This window comes from Hyperolius riggenbachi, chromosome 1 (assembly GCF_040937935.1).
Source record: "Hyperolius riggenbachi isolate aHypRig1 chromosome 1, aHypRig1.pri, whole genome shotgun sequence".
Taxonomy (NCBI): Eukaryota; Metazoa; Chordata; class Amphibia; order Anura; family Hyperoliidae; genus Hyperolius; species Hyperolius riggenbachi.
In genome coordinates, this window is record NC_090646.1 from 461,723,016 (window position 1) to 461,750,848 (window position 27,833).

The window sequence follows — 27,833 nt, forward strand, 5'->3', positions numbered from 1 at the left end:
GGCTTGATTCTCTAAACCGTGATAACTCCTATCTAGCATTTTTGCATGCGTTTCCACGTGCAATCGCGAATTTCCATGCACATTTGCTCAAGGAAATTCGCAGTTGCGTGCAGGAACGTGAAAACGTGCGCAAAAACAGCTCGGGCGTGATATGAGTTATCAAGGTTTAGTGAATCAAACCCTATGTATGTTGCATTATGATAGAATACAAAAAGTTACATCACAACTTAGACATATGGGCCCCCATGCAAATCACTTTTTCACCTGCGTTATCTCCTAGGAGAACATTTTTATCTTCTCTTTAAAATACATTTTCATAGCTTTACAATTGAAAAAGTACCCAAAAGTTGGTGAAAAGGTACTATCAAATTTGTTTTGAGTATTCGATTGCTGGCTGGTGAGTTGAAAAGCATTTTATGACAAGTTGTAAAAATATCACCTAGGTAAAAACTCGGGAGAAAAAGTGAATTGCATGTGGGCCATGATGCGTTGCAATGCACACAGTATAACTAAAGGTATGCTTATGCTTCACTGTCACTAAGGGCCCTTTTCCACCAGCGCGTTTGCGCTGGCTGAATCGCAAAACCGCAAACCGCTAGCGATTTTACAATCGCTACGGTTTGCTTTTTAACATAGGAATCGCGGTAGGTCATTTCCACTACCGCGATTCGCTTTTGTCGGGAACGCGAACGCGCGGCGGAGCGATAATTGCCGCGATTTTGCTATGCAGTGCATAGCATAGCAAAATCGCGGCCGCAAACGTCGGGGGAATCGCCGGTTTTGCGATTCAGCAATCGCTAGCGTTCAGCGTGAACGCTAGCGATTGCAGGTGGAAAAGGGCCCTAAAGCAGTGCGTTATCCAGACAACCCAAGGCATGGCAATGTACACAGTGTGCTAGCCCCCTTGGAATATCATGGCATCTCATTGGGATGCCATGATATTGTGTGTCGCATTGCATAACATGTGCAAGGAGCCTAACTAACAGAACATAGCCTACAGTAAAAACATTGGACCTGATAAATCTATAAGTCATGAAACCAAAAACTACAACTTCTGGTATATTTGTTGCATGTGGATGCAGAACAGACGGTATCCATTCACCTCCCGGATGCGCTTACTGTTTCCATTCTGCATCCTCTCAAGTGTGAACCGGCCCTTAGGATCTATTCGGTTATGGTCTGCTAAACTGACTTTTTGTTTTACTGTACCAGGGCTGTGGAGTCGGTACAAAAATCTTCGACAACTTATTTTAGAGTCCAGAAACTGTGAGCGCAATAAAAATAGCGCAGGAGATCTGGGCGCAGCTGGTGCCATCATAGGCCGTAATAGGAATTGCAGCTATAGCTGTGCTCAGTGAGTGATCTGGGTGCTGTGAGATGACGGATCACAAATCACTGCAAAAACACTGTAATTTGGCTGCCAGCAATAGCTGGAAGCCGAATGACATCATTCCCCGGTATCCATGGCGGCCTGGAGGGGGAATAGTTAGTAATGCCGTCAGGACTTGTGTAGGAGCAGGGTAAGCCATTTATCGGCTTTACCCTGTGCCCAAATCTCACGCAGGCAATGTTATAGGTACGCCAGAAACAGACCTGATCTGCTTTTACTCTGCTTTCTCCTCTGTTCCACGTTCATCACAGTAAACCACCATTTTTCCATTCATTTACCATGCTGCAATTACTGTACTAAAACTGCTTTACAACAACCATTCAATTGTGTTTGTATATACAGACAAACCACTTTTAACATTCTTCAGCTAGTTCTCTAACTGAATTTCTCTTCACACATGCATTCGGTGCCTACAGATGACATCATTCAGTAAAAAAAAAAAAAGGTGGTTAGAGCCTTCACTGTATAACAGTTACAACTACTGGAATAAAGAAAAAAAACTGTTACTCTGACAGGAGTAAAAATGGTTCGTCCCAGGCATTTTTACTGGACATCGCTGAGACTGTTTGTTTTACTGTTTACAGTTCCTCTTGAAGGGTCATTTTCTTTTATACAGTTTGTCACACCAAATAAATTATGTACTTCTTTTCTTCATAGTGCTTAGGAATGCTCAACAAGATGCAAATTCTGAGTTGATGCAAGATTATGCAAATTCACCAAAATGGTTTATTTTCAATATGCATAAATTTGCATGCAAAATGTACAAATATCATGCATCAACAATTATTTGCATCTTATTGACCATCCCTAGTCATGATTAACTAAAGTCAAATATTATCTGCGTTCTGATTTTTTTTCTGAAGCATGCATAAGGAGTCGCTCACTCAGGAATGACATTTCCTACGTTTGCCTCACCTGTATGAATTGGCACTGAGGCATTCAGCCTCAGCTATTACTTATATAGGACATTGGGCAAAACTTAAAAGAAAAGGGCTATATTTCTACAGACCAAGACTGAGGCACACTGGTATCTGGAAAAGTGGTGCTCTGTAGTAAGGGTTGTGGTTTTGTAGACATGGAGTCATGCTTTAAGACCATTTTCACTGGTGTGTCTATGTCTGCAGTAGGCTTGCACTTGGAAGCTAATGTCTGCCTTGATGATTAGCAAAAATGGTAAACATCCAACTTATAGTATTTGCTCAGTTATTCAAACAATAACAAGTGTATTTCTACAAAACAAAGAAGCACATCTTTCATGCTGGTACGTGAATACAGACATATTGACTATTAAACCAGGAGTGAATAAATTAGGTTGGAATTAAGGAGTTATGCTGGAATTACACCATACAATTTAGATTCTTCTGTTACATTTTTCTGTTAGATTTTCTGTTAGAATGCATAAATAGATTATTTTCTGTAGAGAATGGTCATTATCTCTGGACCATTGTCTTCTGGTCATCTCCTGCTGAGTAGAACAATGCATAATTGCTCAGCAGATAGATGGTAAGATAGATAATTTCCAACATGTTGAACTAATAATGCTGGGATTACACCAATTACAATTTTCTGTTAGATTTTTCTGTTATGCTGGGAATACATGATCCGTTTCTGCGACTCCCGCCGTGTCCCCGCGGGCGCCTGCATCGATTCCCGCTCATCCCCGCTGGCGCTTCTTATCTTCCGCTCGTTTTCTCCAATTGTTCCGCTTGTGGGTATTGAGCGCGGCATCGATCCAGGCGCTGATCGGACAGGTCTGATATTATCAATCGAGCCATCAGCGGCTCGATCGATAAGAAAAAACGACCCGTGTATGCCCAGCATTAGATTCTCTAAGTTCAACATGTTGGAAATGTATCTATCTTACCATCTATCTGCCGAGCAATTAGGCATTGTTCTACTCAGCAGGAGATAAACAGAAGACAATGCACCAGAGATAATGACCATTCTCTACAGAAAATAATCTAATTATGCATTCTAACAGAAAATCTAACAGAAAAATCTAACAGAAAATTGTATGGTGTAATCCCAACATAAGTCTGTCCAATTAAGGAACCAGAAGGAACTTTTTTTAGATGCCAGATCTAGCAGAAGAAAACTATAAAGTTTTTTTTTTTTTTTTTTTTTTTTTTTTTAATTCATATACTGACATCTTCCATAGCACTTCAGAGTAGATAGCCTTGTACTTTAGGGCCCTTTTCCATTATTGCCATTTTGCATTCCGATTGCTTATGGATCGCAATTCACAAAACATTAGGTACCAGAAAACCACAGCGAATGTTTGTTATGCTGGGAATACACGGTTCGTTTTTGCCTTCGTTTAAACCTTCGTTTCGATTGTGCCTTTTGTCCTTTTCGATCCCGAAATAATCGATCATACAGTTAATATCACCACCCACGGTTTCGTTTTTATTTTCGATTCTGATGGTTTCGTTTTTCCAATGATCGAAGGCTGCAAAGAAACGAAACGAAAATCCCTTTTTACAGGGACGGACTAGCATAAACGAATATATAATCGATCTGAACAGCCATCAAGCCTACCAATGGCTCGATTAGATGGATAAAGAGAGATAATATCAAACATGTTCGATCACTAGTCGTTCGTTTTTGGGGTCTATTAATCGAAACTATAATGAGATTATGACTATTTTCACATACGTTTTCAACACTCGATTCGTTTACCGAACGAATCGAAGGCTAAAACGAAGGCAAAAACACAACGTGTATTCCCAGCATTAGTGTGATCTGTTTGCGACATAATTTTTTTTCCGGACTGCAGTCTCCTTCCTGCTGCACTTTCCATGTATAGGAGTGCACATAAAGGGAACCTAAACTGAGAGGGATATGGATGTTTTCTTTTAAACAATACTAGTTGCCTGACTCTCCTGCTGATCAATTTTCTGCAGTAGTATCTGGATCTCACACCTGAAACAAGCATGCAGCTAATCCAGTCTGACTTCAGTCAGAGCACCTGACCTGCATGCTTGTTGAGGGGCTGTGGCTAAAAGTATTAGGCCCCGTTCACATTACAAACGCGGATGGCCATGCGTGCGGAACGAACGCGTGCGAACGCACGCCATCCGCGTTTGTATGCGTTGCGTGGCTGATTCCATCACTGAAAAGTGAATGGGGTAGCCACGTGGTTTTTGCAAAAAATGCATGCAGCATGCGTTCCCGGACCGCACAGTCTGTCTAATGTCGTGCGAGTCGGCCTCCCGCACACATTTCCAAAACGCGGCTGGAAACGCGTGCAGTGTGAACGGGGCCTTAGAGATACAGGATCAGCAGGAGAGTCAGACAACTGGTAATATTTTAAAAGGAGAAATCCATATCCTTCTCAGTTTAGGTTCCCTTTAATATGGGAGTGCACCGCTATGTCATTTTTCAGAAATTCTGCTATTCAAAATATATTTTACTGCTCATTTGTTTTCCTCCCATCGAAAATTGCAAACTCTGACTCATTACGGAAGAATCCCATTAGTGGAAAGTACAAAGAAACGCAATTATAGCACAATTGCATTTGTGTCTCATAGTGGAAAAAGACCCTTACTATCCCCTCAGAGGGCATCACAGTCTAAATCCTGCCATAGTCATATGTCCATCTTAGTCTTATCCCTGGGAGTCATGTTTATTTTGGCTTCAGGAGTTTGTCAGACCTCTGGTACAACAGAGTCAGAATCTGTACTGGATTTGGATTTTAAGCCAAGGATAGTTAGAGATGCTACAAAGTAACTAAGCAGCTCGGGGTGACCCAAAAACCACTAGGAAAGTATAGGGGACTAAGAGAGTCTGAAAGCTTTAGGGCCTATTTACACTACACGTGGATTCTGGATGCAGAAAACTGATTCCAATTAATGCCTTTTTCCACTAAATGTGATTTTTCTGATGCAGATTTCCAATAGGCATTCAGGGCTCGTTCCCACTATCGCGAATCTGCATGCGTCCAACGCATGCAGATCCGCACATGTAATGCAAGTGGATGGGCCTGTTTCCACTCTAGCGTTGTTGAGGTGCGTTTTTTTCAGCGTGAAAAAAACGCACAAAAGAGCCAACGATTTCGCCTGCGTCGGGAATCCGTGCGAATCGCCGCTAATGTATTTAATAGTAAAAACGCATGCGTTTGTTACATGCGTTTTTACCCGCGATGTCGCGTGCGATTTCGCACCTTTTTCAATTTTATTTAGCCCTGGCAGTGTCATGGTTAATTTCGCATGGCACCCTGCCATGCGAAATCGCATGCGAAATCGCGGGTAAAAACGCATGCGGAAACGCATCCGCATGCGTTTTTACAAGCGTCGGAATGCGGCCGAAATCGCGTCGCAACAGTGGAAACAAGCCCTGAGGAGTCCGTTTTCTGCATCCAGAAGCATGTAGGGGAAACAGGCCCTAAGAGATGCTACTGAGTTGCTGAAAATGTATGAAATGCATGAAATTGGACAAGTATTTATTTGTGATTGGTACATTTTTGCTGCATACATTTGCAGAAGACTGAAATTTTAGCATCTCATTAACCAGCCCTATATTGAAATTGAACATCCGCTTAATGGTGGGTAGTAAGGATTAGTTTATTTTTAGTTATTTTTTTGCACAAGGAAATCTGCGTTCCCAATTTACTTTTTTTTTTTTTTTTTTCCAGCTGTGCAGTATTGAAAAAAAAAGGAAAAAAAAACCTTAAATGAATAAATTAGATGATTTGTGAGCTAAATGAGCATTTGTCTTCATACCATAGACTGTTTTTTGCTAGTGGCTGAATAGGACCACAGTCTGAAACTGAGACTTGTAGATAATTGCCAGTACAATCCCATTTACCAGTATAATGCAAAGGAGACCAAAGCAGAGCAAGAATGATCCGGGCAGAGATCTTCATCAAGTGCAGATCATATTTCATACAAATTCTTCACATGCTTCTCTATTCTATTGATTGAAAAATGAGACCATCAAACAGATGGGCTTGATGATTGATGAAATACTCTAGTAAAGCATTGCTACGTTACAAAATAGTTTATTTTTATTTATTGGTGTTTTTCCCCCCCTACATAATGCATGTTCTTTTCAGATCACAGTAACTTAAATTCTAGTCTGTAATGCCACTGTAACATGTTATTATTTATGTAAATATCCAAGGAAGTCCCGCTACACCAGGAGGTAGGGTGAAGTAGAAAAAATACTTTATTGTAAATCCATCTTAATCCATTACCAGTGTACAAGTAAAAAGCTCACGCGTATCGGAGCGATGTATGGCTCCTTAATCATAGCTATGATTAAGGAGGATTAAGGAGCCATACATCGCTCCGATACGCGTGAGCTTTTTACTTGTACACTGGTAATGGATTAAGATGGATTTACAATAAAGTATTTTTTCTACTTCACCCTACCTCCTGGTGTAGCGGGACTTCCTTGGATATTTATGGACTTTTGGCATTGATCTCCCTGCTCCCATCTGTGTACACACGTAAGTGTAGCGGTCTACCTTTTTGCTTATTATTTGTGTTATTCCTGCAGGCAAGGTGGACACCACGAGCTAGCAGATCGTCTTGTGGAAATACAGCACGAACTGACGGACAGATTAGCATTTTATTTATGTGGAAGGAAGCCCGGTAAGCATGCAAATGATAAATGACAGTAAAATGCTTGGAATTGTATGCCATGTTCATGCAGTTCTGAATGTGTTCAATACTCCCCATATCATTCTGTTCTGCAGACCATAGGACTGGACAGCACTTTATCATACCACACATGGCAGACAGGTGAGACTTATTTTATGAATAATACTGAAATAATTCCAGCTACCATGTTTCCTGCAAAAATAAATCCAACTCTGAAAATAAGCCTTAGTATGATTTTTTTTTTTTTAGGGTGTTTGAAATGTAAGCTCTACTCCTGTACTCCAAAAATAAGCCCTAGTTACAGTTCATAAAAAGTCAGTTTAAAGAGGAACTGTAACCAAAGATTGAACCTCATCCCAATTAGTAGCTAATACCCCTTTTTCCCATGAGAAATCTTTACCTTTTCTCAAACGGAACATCAAGGTGCTCGTTATGGCTGATATTGTGGTTAAACCCCACCCACAGTGTGATGTCAGCACCTAGGTACTGACATCACACTGTGGGAGCCTTGTTGCAATGTGGGAAATACCATATATACTCGCAAGCAAGCCGACCTGCATGTAAGCCGACCCCAACTTTTACCTGAAAAACCAGGAAAAAATGATTGACCCCCATATAAGCCGGGGGTATGAAATGCTGGCAGCGTGATCCCCCCCCCCCCAGTGTGTCCTAGTATAGCTAGTATGCTGCCCAGTATGGGTAGGTAGTCCCCCAGTATAGCTAGTAAAGTGCCCAGTATAGCTAGTATAGTGCCCAGTATGGGTAGGTAGCGACCCAGTATAGCTAGTATAGTGCCCAGTATAGCTAGTAAAGTACCCAGTATGGATAGGTAGTCCCCCAGTATAGCTAGTATAGTGTCCCAGTATAGCTAGTATAGGGTCCCAGTATGGCTAGCATAGTGCCAGGTATGGCTAGCATAGTGCCCAGTATGGCTAGCATAGTGCCCAGTATGGCTAGCATAGTGCCCAGTATGGCTAGCATAGTGCCCCGTATGGCTAGCATAGTGCCCCGTATGGCTAGCATAGTGCCCCAGTATAGCTAGCATAGTGCCCCAGTATGGCGGGTGTAGTGCCCAGTATGGCTAGGTGGGTAGGTAGTTAGTGCCCCTGACCGCTCCCCCCGCGGCCGCAGCTGCTATTACCTTAGGCGGCGCCGCTTCCTCTATCACCGTCCTGCTCTGGTATCTAATTCACAGCAGCGCGCCCCTCGGCGGCTGCTGTGTGATGATGGAGGAAACCATAGAGAGCGCTTCCCATAGTAACGGCGATACATATCGCCGCTACAGGAAGCCGCTCTATATGGTTTCCTCTGTCATCACACAGCAGCCGCCGAGGGGCGCGCTGCTGTGAATTAGTTACCGGAGCAGGACGGGGATAAAGGAACCTGCGCCGCCTAAAGTAATAGCAGCGGCGGCCACGGGGGGGGAGCCGGGAGGGGCACTAACTACCTACCCACCTACCCATACTGGAATATAACTCGCAAGTAAGCCGACCCCCCCCCCCCCCCCCCCCAACTTTTGGGCCACTTTTAGGGGGTGAAAAATTTGGCTTGCTTGCAAGTATATACGGTAACTGTTTCCAACTGCCAAAAAAACAGCATCTCCTTCCTCAGACATCACCTGCCAGCAGTAAAGATGTCGCCATGTGATAAATATCAGAATGTAAATCGGGGAGAGGAAAGATTTTACAATGGGCGAACACTGACTAAATCATTTATACATAATTATTGTAAAAAGTAAGCCCATTTTTTTTCAATTGTCAAAAGAAATTCATGATGAAATTCAGGGCTTATTCACAGTGGAACATTGCATTGTAATACAACGTTAAAGCCGCAATGCAGCATTACACTGCAACGCAAAAAAAGGTATTAATGCTGCGTTACCGTCTTATACAGTAGGTACAGTAAAGCACATTGGCAATGAAAAGTATGCTTTATTTTTCCGGTAACGTGTGCATTTAGAGGCATCGCTCCACATTACAATGCAACGCTATCATTGCAGTGCGGTAAGCTGCGTTATAAGACTTTATAACGCAGCTCCGCAACGTCCTACTGTGAACGTAGCTTCAGGGTTTGGAGAATGGTCTAGATTGTGATGACATGACTATATTTGAATTGTTCCTGGAAAAATAAGACCTCCCCTGAAAATAACCCCCAATGCCCTTTTGGGGAAAAATTTTAGCGTAAGACCCAGTTTTATTTTCATAGAAACATGGTATCTTTACTTACTGTGTTTTTATATTATACAATATATTCATATTTGTATCCTAACCGTTTGTATTTATAATAATATTGTATTTTTCTGTTTATTTTGGGGGGAATTTCTAATAGTTTATTACACTACATTTCTAAAAGTGAGACCATTTCATATTGAGTTTCAGTTCTGTCCTGCTAAATGACACCTTCTATTCTTTGGTAGATTTGGGCATATGCCTGAGGAGGTTGCTTACCTGTACTTTTTGTGGTTACACTCTGCTTTTATTTAGATGTAATTTGGGGGCAATTTTACACCTATCTGTATAGTATGAGCAATTTAATAGTATGTTAAAACTTTTCTTTTAGTCACTTGCACCAAATATTGTATACTGTGTGGTATGTGGAATGAAGTTGAAACAAATTGAGACATTCCATTTGAGCCTTTAGGAGGAAACCAATTCCTATGGAGTCTTTAGGAGAGTCATCATAGCAAAAACATGCTGTAAGATTTTATCTTTTTTTAAAGGGACTCCGAGCAGTGCAGAAACTATGGAAAGATGCACATCATTTTAAAGCTCTCTTTCTCCTCTTTCCAATGATATATAAACCGCCACCCTACGCCTTTTAGTTTTCGCTATTTTCACGATTGAAATTGCCGCGCCCGCGATTTCGATCGCGAAAATAGAGAAAACTAAAAGGCGTAGGGCAACGATTTAGGTGTCGTCAGAAAGAGGCGAAAGAGAGCTTTAAAATGATATCCATCTTTCCATAGTTATATTGTATTACACAGGGCGACTTTTTGTCAAAGTCAGCAGCTGCATTCAGCAGAATGGAGCTGCTGACACTGGGGAAAGTGTCGTCCTGTGTAATACAATATAACTATGGCTTGATGGATATCATTTTAAAGCTCTCTTTCTCCTCTTTCTGACGACACCTAAATCGTTGCCCTACGCCTTTTAGTTTTCTCTATTTTCGTGATTGAAATCGCGGCCGCAGCAATTTCAATCGCGAAAATAACGAAAACTAAAAGACGTAGGGCAGTGATTTATATATCATTGGAAAGAGGAGAAAGAGAGCTTTAAAATGATATGCATCTTTCCATAGTTTTTGCACTGCTCGGAGTCCCTTTAAGGAATTGCTCATCAGATTGCGTATGTATGCAGAACTCAGAACGTGCTATACAGTAAAGTATATTGCAGCAAAATGTAATTTTTTTTTCTTAAAAATTCTTCTTAAAAATTGAGGTATTTCTTACAAAAATTCTTGCTCATCAGATTGCTTTTGTATGCAGAACTCAAAACTTGCTATACAGTATAGTTATACAGCAGCAAAATGTAATTTTACCCACTTTAAAAATCATTTTTTTCTTAGAAATTTTTCTTAAAAATTATGAGGTCTTTCTAACAAAAATTCTTGACTGGTTCCCATGGAACAGCATTCAGATTGGCAGGTCATTTGTAAGTCGGGCATTCATAAGTTGGGGACTACCTGTATTAGAATAGTTGCTCATATTTATAAATCGGTCTTCATATTTTGTGTATAATAATGATCTAATTTATAAATGTATAGATCATTTTCATTGGGCAACATTCACTTCTTCCGCACAAATTTGGAACAGGCATAACGCTAATCTTTTTTTGTTAATGGAAAATCTGGCCCTAATCCTTAAAAATAGGAAGCCAGTAGTTTTACCATCATGTGCCATTTAACAATGGCTAAAATACCTCCTCAAATTAGAATACTCTGCTTTTCTGTAAAAATGTGATGTAATGGCCCTAAAGCCAATAGCAGATTAAATGGTATCCATATAGTGTATGGGACCAGTGCTGGTTACCTCTGGAAGCAAAGTGCAGTCTGCACAATGTAAAGTCAAGCTATCAGCCACATTTGGTCTGCTGGAGTTTAAAGAAAACCTGAGACTAAGAAAACAGAAAGCATTTATACATACCTGGGGCTTCCTCCAGCCCCCTGCAGGCCATGTACTTCCCTGCTGTCCTTCCAGGCCACCTCGATCCTCTGCTGGCAGTCCCGATATATCCTCCAGTAGTTGTGTACTGCACATGTGCAGAACGATCCTGGCAATGGGAGCCGTGAAAATGGGGGCGTGCAAGCACCGTCTGGCCATGACTGGAGGGGGGGGGGGGGGGTGTATCAGGAAGAAGCCCCAGGTACACTTATAAATGCTTTATTTTTCTTAGTCTCCGGTACATTTTTTAAAGGGACCCTGAAAACAGGATAAAAATAAAATTGGTACTTAACTGGGGCTTCCTCCAGCCCACCGTAGGCTGTGAGGCCCCCTGGCTTCGTCCTGGGTCCCACTGGCGGCTTTTTTACTGGCGACTTTTGGGCATAGTGTCAGCCCAACACTTCTTGGACTGGGACACTCCGCCAGTCCTGCGCATGCACGGTTCAGAGTTAGAAAACCGCTTTTTTTTCTCCACTGTTGGGTCTTTTTCTTTGAAGAGTTAATAGTGCTGCCTGGCTGTTGAGCTTTGATCTATCTCTTTAATGGTGCCCATACATGGTACAATTTTTTTCATCTAATCTTATCATTTGTTTGTAGTATAAGGGTAAATTACCGTATATACTCGCATAGAAGCCGAATTTTTGAGCACAAAAAATGTGCTCAAAAGTCCCCCCTTCGGCTTCTATGCGGGTCAGTGTCCTCCGGGGGCCCTCCCGACTTGTCACTGAGTGTAAGGGATTGTGCAATGATCCCCCACTCATGTGCTGCATCCCCGGCTGCCTCGTATGTCCCTGCACACTCGTGGCAACGGTGTATAATCCAGCATTACATCTGACCTGTGTCCCCTGGGTAAGTTGTAAGAGAGAAGGACATCGTCACTGCTCCACAGGCGCACAGTTTAAAACAGAGATGCCGCTTCCTCCAGGGCTCCCCGCTGTGTCCATGTCCGTGGTAGTTCAGACGCAGTGCATAAATCAGAGTCACGTGCAGCTCTGGGGATTCCCTTGCCTCTCTGCCCCGCTCGCTGTTTCTCAAGGCGCATGAGAGACAGCGAACGGGACAGAGGCAAGGGAATCCCTAGAGCTGCACGTGACTCTGATACATGCACTGCGTCTGAACTACCACGGACATGGACACAGCGGGGAGCCCTGGAGGAAGCAGCAACTTCATTTTGAAGGTGCGTCTGTGGGGCAGTGACGATGTCTCTCTCTCTGCTACAACTGATCAGGGGACAAAGGTCAGTTGTAGTGCTGGGTTACACTCTATGTTGCCGCTGGGGTGCAGGGACATAAGAGAGAGGGGGGAGCAGGCCAGCACGTGTGGGATCATTGCACGATCCCTTACACAAGTCAGCCCCCTTGTGCTGGTGGTTACACATGTCATGCCAGCCTGCCAGTCAGTCAGTCCAGTGACATATGTTGTTCCTTATCCTGCTAGCCAGACACTCTAGTCAACTCTTGTTGTTGTTGTCCCTGCTATACCAGCCTGCCAGTCCAGCCACACCAGCCTGCCAGTCCATGTGTTGTCTTCCCTAACTTTCCAGCCAGCCATTCCAGTCTGAACTGGTTGTCCATGTCCCTGTCATGCCAGCCTACCAGTCCATATGTGTTGTCCTTATCCCTGTACTGCTAGCCAGACCCTCATTTTAACAATGAAGGGTTGAAATGGTACTGAACTCAGAACTTCCTTTCTATTTATACCGTGGAGGGGGCTATACTGGGGGGAGGGAGGCTTATATGCGAGTCAATCACTTTTTCCAGGTTTTCAAAGGAAAAGTGGGTACTTCGGCTTATATGCGGGTCGGCTTATATGCGAGTATATACGGTAAGTGAATATACTGAAAGGATAATATAGGCAGTTCCCTTATATTACATAAAATTGGTAAGATTGGATGAAAAAAAATTTGTACCATATATGGGCACCATAAAATAAACAATATCCCATCATTGGAGCTCAGAGGCAGAGATAACGCTTTAATGTCTATAGATACTGTCAGATGTTACTGAGGTAATTGAGCAGCCTTCATGAAACAAAGACCACATATTCTGGAGTTCTGTTTGGCAATATTACCTAGTGCAGTAATGACATTGTTATTGTGAGACCCTTTGAGAGACAACTAAGTGACAAGACAATATACTCTGTACAGCACTGCGGAAGATGTCGGCGCTCTATAAATACTAAATAATAATAATTTAGATAAGTTGACAAGGAAAAGAGGGAGGAAGAGGGAAAATTTTGATTCTGGTTTGCTTGAAGATGCTCTATATCTGGTAAGTTTAACATTGTTGCAAGGTATCTGTGCAGTCTGTTTTTCTGTATAAACTTTGCAGTGTTTTTTCATGGAAATGTCCTTAACCGGATACCATATTTATTCTTGAAACCAGAAGAAAATTTATAGGCGTCATTGTTTTATAAGAATTGCAGTTGCCCTGAATTACCCTTTGAAATATAGAGCATCATTAGATTGAACTTAAAGTTCTTCAAGCAACTGTTGCGGCAAGCCGTGACTTCAGCTGTTATGGAGTTCTTGACTTCATACATGATACATGACGGAGACAGCTGTGGGAATCCCATGTTAATCAATGGCATCTTTGTTAAATAGGAGCTTTCATTGTAATGTGGAAGGTTTTCTTGTAAGCAGTTTATTTTGCATACATAATAATGTTAGTTTTCCTTTATATTCCATTGCTGGTCATGTGGAAAAAGGAGGCTGTAAGTAAAATATATTCTTAGTATTTTATTATGTGAGTTAGTGGCTTGAAAGAAGCTTAGTTCCTGTTTTTATTTTACAGTAATATGTGTGATGTTTTGCCTGTGAATGGGTGGTAGGGATTGTATGAGGCCTCTGCAATGTGTATCATGTTATCCTGGCAGTGATGGTTAGAAGGTGATAGAAGGTCAAATATCTGATTTCATCTAGATTACAGATAGGGGAAGCTCTGTTTATTACAAGCACTTAGGCGGAACTTACAACAAATGGCTCAATATATGGTGAAATGCAGAGATGTAAGCTGTTACCTGTCAGAAGATTTGTAATTCTATTCTGCTAGTACTGTGCCTGATACATCTATTCAGTGCTACATAGCTAGCAGTGTGCACTCATTGGACAGTAAAAAACAATCGCACTGTTCATTCATTGTCCCATGCATGGAAGTCAAATCTCACATGGCATATAGAGGTGTCACGTTCTTGGAAGGCATCTATGTCTCAATCATAGAATGCAACATTTTGGGAGACCTAGCTCAAACCCACTGAGACAGCAAAAGTACTTTCCTTTTTGATAAAATATTTGAATATGAAACAAAAAAGAGAAGGGAGCGATAGGGGCTATATACCCCAATATACAGCAACAAAATAAGTCACCTGATTGGAAAAGAGCTAACACTATACTCAAGAAAAGTACCAACACAGGTAATGATTATCTAGCAAAAATTGAACCCACACATATATGGTACAAATGAATATATACAACTTTATTAGACAATCCAATTAAAAACAGATAAAACTGAATATAAAATCTCCCGATTAAAACCAAGAGTAATTGGTATTCCAGCTCAGCACAATTGATTATAAAAAATATATAAGAAACAAATGTACAGTAGATAGACATTCACGGAAAGACACTACTCATTAGTGCATGTAAGTGCTGAGTGCAAAAAAGTGCATCATATAGAGGGATACACTAAAATCAGATATCCATCAACTAACAATTCATATCTGTAAGCATCACAAAAAGACTAGTAAGTAAATACATGTGTCCCATAAAGTGCCTAGTGTTGAATATATAAACCAAAAACACAAACAAACATGTGCAGTGAAGGTCCCCTGCGTGCGGCAGCGTGCATACCCAGCCCCAGATAAGAGAACTGGGGGTGCGCATGCACATCGCCCCACACACAGAACCCGTGAGTGTCACAAAACCGGCTGAAAAAACCTGAGGGAAGAAAAAGATCAAGTATATCCAGTGTAAAAGAGTGCCCTTACCGGAGCTGTGTGGGCTGGAAGCCGGGAGAGGAAACACGCCTGACGCGGTCGCAGCTGATCTGCTGCTTCAGAAGAGGCTGCTCAGTGCTGGGATTGGCTGAGTTAAATACGGAGCTCCGTTATGACGTGCACGGCCGTGCACGTGACTGCCGAGCGGCATGCGGACCAATGGGCGCATACCACTCGTGTCACCAAGGACCTGGGTCACGTGATAGTGAGCATCCAGGTCCTAAAAATAATTTAACCAGATATGAATTGTTAGTTGATGGATATCTGATTTTAGTGTATCCCTCTATATGATGCACTTTTTTGCACTCAGCACTTACATGCACTAATGAGTAGTGTCTTTCCGTGAATGTCTATCTACTGTACATTTGTTTCTTATATATTTTTTATAATCAATTGTGCTGAGCTGGAATACCAATTACTCTTGGTTTTAATCGGGAGATTTTATATTCAGTTTTATCTGTTTTTAATTGGATTGTCTAATAAAGTTGTATATATTCATTTGTACCATATATGTGTGGGTTCAATTTTTGCTAGATAATCATTACCTGTGTTGGTACTTTTCTTGAGTAAAATATTTGAATATATCTGTAGCTGTATTGGAATCTACAAGGCATTTTAATGGCTTTTCCTGTATCTGAAGTCTTTACAGAGACACTATCCATCAGACACCTGCAGCCAGTGGCGTAGCTACAAACCTCTGGGCCCCGATGCGGAATCTGGATGTGGGCCCCCCTCCACGGCAACATCAGCCCCCCTCCCCCGGCAACACCCGACGCACACACATATCCGAATCCCTATAGCCAGCTATAGGTCCCACCAGTATAGGTAGCCAGGCATAGGTAAGCCAGTATAGTTGCCCCCGGTATAGGTTAGCCAGGTAGGTGCCTCCAGCATAGGTAGCCAGTATAGTTGCCCCCAGTATAGGTTAGATAGGCAGGTGACCGCGGTATAAGTTAGATAAGTTAGACAGGTGCCCCCAGTACAGGTTAGTTAGGTGGGTGCCTCTAATATAGGTAGCCAGAATAGTTGCCCCCAGCACAGGTTAGATAGGTAGGTGCCCCCAGTATAGGTTAGTTAGGTAGGTGCCTCCAATATAGGTAGCCAGTATAGTTGCCACCTGTATAGGCTAGCTAGGTGCCCTGAATACAGGTTAGACAAGTAAGTGTCCCCAGGTTAGATAGGTAGGTGCCCCCCAGTATAGGATAGATGAGGTAGCTGCCCCCCCAGTATAGGATAGATGAGGTAGGTGCCCCCCAGTATAGGTTAGAGTAGGTAGCTGCCCCCCAGGATAGGTTAGAGTAGGTAGCTGCCCCCCAGGATAGGTTAGAGTAGGTAGCTGCCCCCCAGGATAGGTTAGAGTAGGTAGCTGCCCCCCAGGATAGGTTAGAGTAGGTAGCTGCCCCCCAGGATAGGTTAGAGTAGGTAGCTGCCCCCCAGGATAGGTTAGAGTAGGTAGCTGCCCCCCAGGATAGGTTAGGTAGCTGCCCCCCAGGATAGGTTAGGTAGCTGCCCCCCAGGATAGGTTAGGTAGCTGCCCCCCAGGATAGGTTAGAGTAGGTAGCTGCCCCCCAGGATAGGTTAGAGTAGGTAGCTGCCCCCCAGGATAGGTTAGAGTAGGTAGCTGCCCCCCAGGATAGGTTAGAGTAGGTAGCTGCCCCCCAGGATAGGTTAGAGTAGGTAGCTGCCCCCCAGGATAGGTTAGAGTAGGTAGCTGCCCCCCAGGATAGGTTAGAGTAGGTAGCTGCCCCCCAGGATAGGTTAGAGTAGGTAGCTGCCCCCCAGGATAGGTTAGAGTAGGTAGCTGCCCCCCAGGATAGGTTAGGTAGCTGCCCCCCAGGATAGGTTAGGTAGCTGCCCCCCAGGATAGGTTAGGTAGCTGCCCCCCAGGATAGGTTAGGTAGCTGCCCCCCAGGATAGGTTAGGTAGCTGCCCCCCAGGATAGGTTAGGTAGCTGCCCCCCAGGATAGGTTAGGTAGCTGCCCCCCAGGATAGGTTAGATTAGGTAGCTGCCCCCCAGGATAGGTTAGGTAGGTAGCTGCCCCCCAGGATAGGTTAGGTGGGTAGCTGCCCCCCAGGATAGGTTAGGTGGGTAGCTGCCCCCCCCAGGATAGATTAGGTAGGTAGCTGCCCCCCAGGATAGGTTAGGTAGGTAGCTGCCCCCCCAGGATAGGTTAGGTAGGTAGCTGCCCCCCCCCCCAGGATAGGTTAGGTAGGTAGCTGCCCCCCCCAGAATAGGTTAGGTAGGTTGCTGCCCCCCCCCAGGATAGGTTAGGTAGGTAGCTGCCCCCCCAGGATAGGTTAGATTAGGTAGCTGCCCCCCAGGATAGGTTAGATTAGGTACCTCCCCCCCCCCCCCAGGATAGTTAGGTGGGTAGCTGCCCCCCCCCATCCCCCCAGGATAGGTAGGTAGCTGCCCCACAGCATAGGGTGGGTAGGTAGGTAGGTGCCCCCCCCCCCCATAATGAAGGGGGGAGCCGCAGCTGCGGGGAGGGCAGCCCGACCTCTCCCTCCCTTCCTCTCCCCGGGGCCCCCCCCCCTTCAGATGCAGAGTGCGCGCGCACGGAAGCGCTGTAGGCAGAACCCTGCTTCACATCCACCAAGATGGCAAAATAAACTGTCTGTAAATGTTAATAAAACAGATATCCATTGTACAAGATTGTGCTAATATATGAAGAGATGCAGGACCAAGACTGAACACCCCATCAGAGAAATGGAGGAAAAAATCTATGTATGTAGTTAATCAGCTTCCACTTAAACTGCTGGTTATGTGATGGAAAATTCACTAGAGCAGCGTTTTTCAACCAGTGAACGTTGCCTGGTGTGCCGTCCTCTTATCCCCCCTCCCGCACGTCCCCGCGGCCGCCGCTGCTATTACCTTAGCAGCGGCCGCTCTCCCCTCTCCAGCGCATGTGTTTATTCTAGCAGCGTATCTCCGGCTGCTCTGTGTGATGCGCAGGAGGTAGGGCTCGGTTTCCATAGTAACGGTGATACATATCGCCGTTACAGGAAGCCGCTGCCCTGCTTCCTTCCGCATCACACAGAGCAGCCTGGAGATACGCTGCTTGAATATACACGCGCCGGAGAGGGGAGGAGCGGCAGCTGTTAAGGTAATAACAGCGGCGGGGACGGGCGGGGGGAACTATACCGGGGCACTATACTGGCTATCCTGGGGCGCTATACTGGGGCACTATACTGGCTATCCTGGGGCGCTATACTGGGGCACTATTCTGGCTATACTGGGGCACTATTCTGGCTATACTGGGGCACTATTCTGGCTATACTGGGGCACTATACTAGCTATACTGGGGGGCTATACTGGGGCACTATACTGGCTATACTGGGGCGCTATACTGGGGCGCTATACTGGGGCGCTATACTGGGGCACTATACTGGGGCACTATACTGGGGCACTATACTGGGGCACTATACTGGGGCACTATACTGGGGCACTATACTGGCTATACTGGTGCACTATACTGGCTATACTGGTGCACTATACTGGCTATACTGGGGCACTATACTGGCTATACTGGGGCACTATTCTGGGGCACTATACTAGCTATACTAGGGCACTATACTGGCTATACTGGGGCACTATACTGGCTATACTGGGGCACTATACTGGCTATACTGGGGCACTATACTAGCTATACTGGGGGGCTATACTGGGGCACTATACTGGGGCACTATACTGGGGCACTATACTGGCTATACTGGGGCACTATACTGGCTATACTGGGGCACTATACTGGCTATACTGGGGCACTATACTGGCTATACTGGGGCACTATACTGGCTATACTGGGGCACTATACTGGCTATACTGGGGCACTATACTGGCTATACTGGGGCACTATACTAGCTATACTGGGGCACTATACTAGCTATACTGGGGGGCTATACTGGGGCACTATACTGGGGCGCTATACTGGGGCACTATACTGGGGCGCTATACTGGGGCACTATACTGGCTATACTGGGGCACTATACTGGCTATACTGGGGCACTATACTGGCTATACTGGGGCACTATTCTGGGGCACTATACTAGCTATACTGGGGCACTATACTAGCTATACTGGGGCACTATTCTGGCTATACTGGGGCACTATACTGGCTATACTGGGGCACTATACTAGCTATACTGGGGGGCTATACTGGGGCACTATACTAGCTATACCGGGGCACTATACTGGCTATACTGGGGCACTATACTGGCTATACTGGGGCACTATACTGGCTATACTGGGGCACTATACTGGCTATACTGGGGCACTATACTGGCTATACTGGGGCACTATACTGGCTATACTGGGGCACTATACTGGCTATACTGGGGCACTATACTGGCTATACTGGGGCACTATACTGGCTATACTGGGGCACTATACTGGCTATACTGGGGCACTATACTAGCTATACTGGGGCACTATACTAGCTATACTGGGGCACTATACTGGCTATACTGGGGCACTATACTGGCTATACTGGGGCACTATACTAGCTACACTGAGGCAACTAAACCCCCTACACTGGGGCAACTATGCTAGCTATGCAGCCGCACCCCCGCCCCCCCCCCCCCCCCCCATAGCCTGCTGCGCACGGCACTGTCCACTAGGTCGCGCAAACAACCGGGGGCCGCATCCAACCACCCCCCCGGGCCGTTCCCCGAAGAAAAATTTGGTCAGACAGTGTTCCCCGGGCCGGAAAAGGTTGGGAACCACTGCACTAGAGGACACTATTTGGTGCACGGGAGACTAGCTTTCTTTAGCAAAATATATTCATCTTAATTTATCAAATGCCTATCTTTAGTGAGCAGCAGCAGGGACACCATGCCTACTCCAAAAGAGCTCCAAGCAGGAGCATGGGCCTAGCACTGGAACAGAACAAAATCTATCTACAAACACTGGGATTAGAACTACCATGGACTCTTGCAAGATAGAACTGAACATCAAAGTGAATAGCTTGACATTATACATTTACAATGTTTTCATACTGTGACACCTTATGATTTGCACAATAACATGTAATCAGAGTATTCCTTTCAGTCAGGTATAGTACCGAGTAGAACTAAATAATGAACATAAACACCCTTCTTATCAGTATTTGCTATCTGAGTGGTTGAGAACTTCCTTTCAGTATGGGAAAATTACTCAATAGGAAGCAACTGACAGTTCATCTGCTTAATATGTGACTGTTTATACCATAAATGTCATGTTATTATTACTGATGCTGAGTCTTTCCCTGTTTGCAGCAGTTTAGACCTATCAGAACTTGCCAAGGCAGCGAAGAAAAAACTTCAGTCTGTAAGTATTAGTGTGGATTGGTAAGAAGATGGCAGGGGGAGTATTATGTAGTTATATGGTGAAGAATATGGTGGACTGGAACCACAATAGCTTGTTTGTTGGGCCTTTTGTGTTTACAATTTTCTTCTGTACAAAGAAAAAAATTCCTAGTACATGCTCCCTGATTTTTAATTGATGGTAAAGGTGAATAGAGGACTATGCCTGTTTTTTTTATATTTTTTTTTGCACTATGATTGTAGCTCAGACTGACTGCCTCATGTGAGTATGGGTCAATTCCATGGGTGATTGCCAGCGTCAGCGCCCATCATTTACTTCCAGGATCCTCTGTGTCTTGCACTGAGATGAATGACAGCGTTCATCTCAGTATGTTTGCAAGCGATTCCGCATGCACTGCGGTTGTTTAAATTTTCTGAGACATCGCATGCAGCTCCTCGACAGGCTCAAAACTCAACTACAAACCCGTATGAAACTATGCCAAATGCTTTTCTGCTCTGTGGTATTGTACATCAGTAAGGCTCAGTACTTGTCAGCACCCCCCCCCCCCCCTCCTCCTCCCCCTCCCCATAAAGGGAAAGCTGCATTGTAAGGAAGTCTGCTGCAGAGCTGTCAGTTGAATGCTGGTCACATATAGATTATCTTTTATTTCTGATTTGTCATATCAACAAAATGTACCAATCACTATGCAGTTTTGGGACTTAACTAAGCAAATGAGTTAAAGGAAATCTGTCAATCCTTTAACTATGAAAGCAAGAACATAATGACTGGTGTGGTGCTTGTAAAATGCGCTGGCAGCGTTAATGAGAGCTATCACTGCAGAGAGCGAGCCCCCTAATCTCTTCAGTGAAGCACATTGTGTCACCCCCTCCTCTCCATTTGTGGATGCCCTTATTACATACTCATCCTACACCACTCTTGGCAAATGCTTTTAAGTTGACATATTAAGTCTGAATGAAAATCTGCCAGTGCATGGCCAGCTTTATTCTGTTCACATGAGGAATGAACAGACGTAGCAGGTGGTTTTGGTGCCGAGCGTATAAGCTGGGTGCTGTTATATTACTAGGGGTAATTCAGGGTTCCCACAATCGCTGCACCCCAATTGACTTCTCCATCCGAGATGCTACGACTTGGAGGGGGAATAGTATTTAACACGGCCAGGAATTTAAGCAGCAGCAGGGTGAGCTTGTCATTCGTCTCACCCTGCTCCTAACTCACTAGCGGCTGAATAACGCGTACGCTGAACAGAACTGTGAGCAGATCTGTTGCTACTGACCTGTATTGTCCGGCTAGCAGGATTGGGGGTTAGCTGTGCTGATAAGCTGTAGAGAGGAGAAATAGGAAGGCAAAGAGCTGCTTATACTAGTTGTTGTGTTTTTTTTTTTTTTGGGTAGAACATCTGCACCTTTTTGCAGCAGAAACTTACAGACCATTCATTTTGCTGAATCTATTGGCAGGAAATACCATTCCCATATAGACCCTTTATTTACTAAGATTAGACCCTGTGTGTTCCAGCAAAGCACCAGGGTCCTATCAGATCATAGAGAGTATAGCTAAAAGGAGAGTGACATGGCAGCCATTCAGTTGTAGTCCTGTGCAGTACCTGCATTGCAACGTTCATATCTAGATAGTCTTAAATATGCCGTATATCACCCTCGGATAAGCCTACTTTTTGACACCCAAATCACCCACTATATATACCAGGGGTAATGTGTGCGGCAGCCCCTGTACACCTAGCTGGCGTTGGAGCATGCTGCAGCGTGTGTATACTGTACAGCTCTGCTCGCTCTGGCTTGCACCCACACTTTGAACTAGCTACCAGAGCTCCAATCTCACTGTGGTCACGTGACAGTAAGCTTGGAGGTATAACTACCAGTTCACAAGGTGCTGGGGAGTCACAAGGACAGGTAGATGTACATGCTATAGATTTCTCCAACGTGCCTCTTTATCAGCTGACACACTCCAATGCATGCTCTGCAAGGCGGCTAATTGGCCAGGCATGGTTTTTGGCCTATTATTTTTTTTGTCCAAAAATGAGGCTTATGCACGGGACGGCCTATCTGAAGGTATATACAGTACTGCAAATAGTTGTTTTCACTTGCCTTTTAGCCATGTTCACTATCCTCGTATATGACTCAGGAGAGGCCTGACTACTTTTACCATCTAATAACAGAAGGCTTTTAAAGGGATCCATTAGTTTGCTGATTGCACAGGGCCTCTATTGTTGCATGGCTTTCCCCATCTTTAGCAAGTTCTGGCTGTTCTGTTTTTTCTGCTCTGCACTTAGATTCAACTAAAGTTTTTGAGATTTTTTCCCAATATATAGTAAAATATTGCTTTAATTTTTGTGTTTTTAGTTAAGCAATCATTTATTTGAAGAACTGGCAATGGATGTGTATGATGAAGTTGATAGAAGAGAAACGGATGCAGGTGACTTTGTGTTCTTGGTTTATTCTACAATTATATATAGCTTTTATCTAGCTTTTCTGAATTTTCCCCATGATTAGATACATTTGAACCTGTCACACATACCATGGATACATACAGTATAACTGTTACCTTTTTTTTTTTTGTTTTCTTTTTTTTCTCACTTTAAGGATTAAAAATCCAAGTCTCAGATAGACAGTTTTTCTCTATAGCATTTCTCTCACAGATAACTGCTGCTTATAAAACCCTTGCATATCAGAATTAAAATTCAGAGTGAAGGGAATAGATAAAACAAGCTCAGTAGTTCCAGATGGGAGTTGCAGATCCATTGCAGACTGGCAAGTGGGAATGGATCCTATGTAAAAGAAAGGATCCATTCACTGTCAGTTTTGCGGTGCAGTAAAACGAACAAAAAAAATGTCAGTTTACCCCTGTAGTGGGAAGAGAGCCTTAAACACAAAATAAGATTCCTAGAAAACTCTGTTTGAGCTTCACTACTGAACAGTTGTTAAGATGGCCTTACATTAGTCCATGGCCACCCAATATAGCTCAAAGATGGATTCCTGTCTAATCAGAGAGGAAGCTTATTGTCGCACACTGCAAATAAATGTTTAATAGATTTCAGCATGACGGCTATTAAAAATGTATAGGGCCGCTGTTCCCACTTTGTTCCCCTGGCTCCTGTGGGAGCAATATAAATATGGGGGGGGGGGAGAGGAGTAGACCCCCCCCCCCCCCCATGGGTCTTTCACTGACTCTGGCAACAAAATGAAAATAAACTGATGAGATAAACAATTATATCAATCCAACTCCTGAAAATGACTTTTTATTAGAATCTTAGTTTTATTTTCATTTTAAAAGCTAAAAAAAGTAAGTTTTATTGTTTTATTGTCTCACGTGGATGATACAATCTTTCACACAGTCTGTGTCCCTGAGCTAAAATGATGAATATTGCTATGTTTGTGCCCACAGTATGGCTCGCCACTCAAAACCACAGTACGCTTGTCACAGAAACAACTGTTGTTCCTTTCCTTCCTGTAAATCCAGAGTATTCCTCAACACGTAACCAGGTAAGACTACAAATATGCAATATTTGTGCTTAGTGTTTAAAGACTTTGTACACGTATATGTCACATTTAAGTGATTGGTGAAAAAAAAAGTCAAAGCCTGTAGATAACTAGCCCCATAAAGTACTCGCACAGAAAAATACCTTATTTGCTGCATTACGCACTATGGAAATTCTACAGCCATTTCTAAAAATATCACCAAAGACTGGTGGAAGCTCTAGAGCCCTGGGTTCAACCCCCAGCCTGGACACTATCTGCATGGAGTTTGTATGCTCTGATCGTGTTTTTCTTTGGCCACTCCTGTTTCCTGTTTTCTCCCACATCCCAAAAACATACATCTTGCTAATTTAATTGGTTCTTCCCTATGCTATTGGATCTAGACTACAGCAGGGGGTAGAAGATCAGGACTGGTATTGTATAGCATACAATATGCAGACGCACACAACCAGGGATAGCTGCCCATGCACTTTGTCTTGTAGGAGAAAAGCTTTTGACAAATGATGGCTCCTTGTAGCGTAGGTAGCAGGATCTGTTACCAGTATCCAGCAACTATGGGCATTTTCTCTTTGCCATTAATTTTGCAAAGAAAAAAATTAACCACCACAACGATTGAAAATTTGAATTTATCCCTAGCTGTTACTAGTGGAGAAGGTAGTTGTCAGTGAGCACAACTTTTGTTGTTTCCGTATTCGATGCACATTACTTTTTTAAAGAGCTGCAGTGGCCAAAATAAATCTTTAGTGTTTGCACCAGTTACCCTCTCTCACGAACCCCTGCCTGCACTGAAAAGAAGCTAGATGGCAGCCTCCATGAAATAGCACAGTAGGTTCTACAGCTCTGGTAAGTGAGGTGAGATGACAATGCACACTTATAATAGATATTTCAATATGTAGACCACAACAAAGATGAGTTCAAAGGAAGGAAGGAAGATTTTGCTCAGGCTTTAATATACAGGTTCCTTTCCTACCAAATCAGATCCTAATCTCAAGTTCTGGAGCAGCTTCATTTTCCTTCATGACATGCATTGTTATTAGGGTGTGTTTTTGAACTGTCATTTATGTGAGAAAAATAGTTTGACTGTATGACTCTTTTTATACTTTAGAGAAATGTCTCTGTAACGGCTCATTCACACTGTGCGTTTCTGTCAGTCATGGCGTACCACACATGGGCCTCTATTCATAAAGCATTCCCGCATGCGGGAATGCTCAAAACAGCTGACTTTCACGACCATTTAGCAAAGTGTTCATTCATAAAAGCTGTTTCCGCATGAAAAGATACAATTCCTGAGCAGTGCAGGGAAATTACCGCCTTGTGCAGAGATTATCACAACACGTGTCACTGAAGGTTAATTCATAAAGATTAGAGCAGGTGGAATTCTGTCGGAGAACACCGGCTGTTTAGATAAGGCGATAAGCCAGCGGTAACAGCCAAGATAACAGCTAAGTGAATAAGACAGACCTCCCAGGCAGCTGCAGCAGTGAGAGCAGACAAGGCATTCGGAATACCAAGGCTGTGTTTTTTTAACCCCTTGGGTACCTGTTTTCAGATAAATTTCACATCAGAAAGCCTGCATATGTAACATTTCTTGAACTTCTAAGCTGCAGCAATTAAATAGATTGTTTAGGAAGACTAATAGACAGATTCAGAGAAGATTCAAGGCAAACAGAGGCAGTTTAAAAAAAAAATGCACATGTAAAGGGATGCTGGGGTTGCGTCCTATATAGGTACTGTCTGCACAGAGAAAATGTATCAACTCAGCCAGCAAATGTAACAACTCAGCAGCACCGCCAGTTTAGTGTGGGAATTTCCCGACCTATTATCGCAAGTGTAAACATTTTTATGAATTAGCACACAGAAGTCTAAAATACTGATGTGTTTTCCCTCCAAGATTTTTTTATTTTTTACTGCAAATGTTTTATGAATAGAGCCCATAGTGTGTGATCTGCATGGTAACGTCCTAGTCCTTAGACTTTTATGTTGCCATTCACAGTACAGCTGTGTGTTCCCGCATGTTGTGATGTAATGTGGCTGGAAAACATTTTATTGCACGACGCACGCGGTTTCCCTTCAGGTGCTGTCTAGTTGTGGCTGCCGCCGTCTGTGCTTTAATGGAGCGAGATGCTCGTGCTGTGTGTCAGGAACCCATGCATGCAATTGCATTGTATATGCTTTATGTAGTGTGAATGCATTATACATCCATATAGTTACAGTATGTATGCCACAGTGAGGAGATAGAAACAAAGTATAAAACAATACCACCAAAACACAAGTCCCATTTAGAACATTTTTGGGGAATTCTGATAAATGGGACCTCCTGTTGATTTCATGGAATCTTTTTTTCTTTTCAGGGAAGACAAAAATTAGCCAGATTTAATGCTCATGAATTTGCAACGTTGGTAATAGATATTCTAAGTGATGCCAAAAGAAGACAACAGGGAAACCCGGTGTCTGGATCTAAAGGTAAGCTTTTACAAAGGTTGTTTTTTGGCCATTTATTCTTGCCAACGTCTTAAAGTTGACAAATATCAAATCACAATTTCATTAAAGGGAATCTGTATTGTTCAAATCGCACAAAAGTAAACATACCAGTGTGTTAAGGGACATCTCCTATTACCCTCTGTCACAATTTCGCCGCTCCCCGCCGCATTAAAAGTAGTCAAAAACAGTTTTAAAAAGTTTGTTTATAAACAAACAAAATGGCCACCAAAACAGGAAGTAGATTGATGTACAATATGTCCACACATAGAAAATACATCCATACACAAGCAGGCTGTATACAGCTTTCCTTTTGAATCTCAAAAGATCATTTGTGTGTTTACCTTCTGTCCCCTGCTTCTCTCATGCACTGAACATTACAGGCTTCCTGCAGACAGCTCTGCCTGTGCCTGTGTTTGTAATTCCTCAGTATGTGTCAGCCAGCTACTTTCACAGCCTAACAGAGGAGGATTTTTATCCAGCTCTCTTCTATCACTGATAAGATAGCAGAGAAGCTGCTGACTTATGTAAATAAAACACACACTGGAGTGTGCATAGAGGAACAGACCAGCACGGAAGAGTTGGCAGCCTTCCAGACACAGGCCGACAAGTCTGACAGGGAAAAGATACATCGATTTATTACAGAGACCGTGATAGTACAAAGTGCTGCAGTGAGCCAGAACAGATTAGAATAGGTTTAGGAACTTGTAGGATGGTAGAAAAAACGTTGTAATTTTTGTTGCAGAGTCACTTTAACATGGATCTGAACTCTTGCACAGGACAGACGGAAAACCTAAAGAAATGCCCCCTGTATGTACTTAGAGAGTTTAGCCAGTCTAATTCAACATTATCTCCGTCTAAGCACAAGTTGTAATGTGATCCCTCAGTGGTGGCTGGATAGTGGTCAAGGGACTCCCTAACACTGCAGGGTGGCCTTTTGAGCACGTCCCAGTGGCTGCAGCTCTCGAGTCCGACAGGTGAAAAGCGATATACAAATGTTAGGATTATTAATCAGATTATTAAAAATAGGTTTACCTCAGCTGTGTAGTCTAGGTTATCACTCTGCATAATGGATTGGTGTGGAAACTTATGAATGAATATCTATGAATGACCTGTAGCTTTTGTGGATCATATCAACTCAAGCCTGGAATAGATTGACCAACGTAGGGTCACATTCAGTGGTTGATGGCTGTCAGTCATGCATATCTGTATTTTTTTTTTCTATAATTAACCTCCTTGCCGGTTATCCCGAGCTCAGCTCGGGGTAACCTGCGCAGGAGGATATCTCAGGCCCCGCTGGGCCGATTTGCATAATTTTTTTTTTTTGTTACAAGCAGCTAGCACTTTGCTAGCTGCTTGTAACTTCCGATCGCCGCCGCTCGCCGCCGATCCGCCGCAATCCGCCGCGCCGAGTCGCTCC

At 43.5% G+C, this 27,833-nt stretch overlaps 1 protein-coding gene across 5 annotated transcripts in view; it reads left to right on the forward strand.

Annotated features, from left to right (window-relative positions):
* GIT2 (GIT ArfGAP 2) overlaps positions 1-27,833 on the forward strand; it is a 160,654-nt gene that overhangs the window by 72,127 nt on the left and 60,694 nt on the right. For 4 of the 5 annotated variants that reach the window (XM_068239238.1, XM_068239208.1, XM_068239226.1 and 1 more), the window contains exons 7-12: positions 6,890-6,984; positions 7,089-7,134; positions 20,399-20,450; positions 22,802-22,874; positions 23,844-23,941; positions 26,287-26,398. In XM_068239238.1, coding sequence (XP_068095339.1) covers positions 6,890-6,984; positions 7,089-7,134; positions 20,399-20,450; positions 22,802-22,874; positions 23,844-23,941; positions 26,287-26,398 — 476 coding nt within the window. The remainder of the gene's footprint in view (positions 1-6,889; positions 6,985-7,088; positions 7,135-20,398; positions 20,451-22,801; positions 22,875-23,843; positions 23,942-26,286; positions 26,399-27,833) is intronic. The other variant, XM_068239217.1, reaches the window with a different exon arrangement.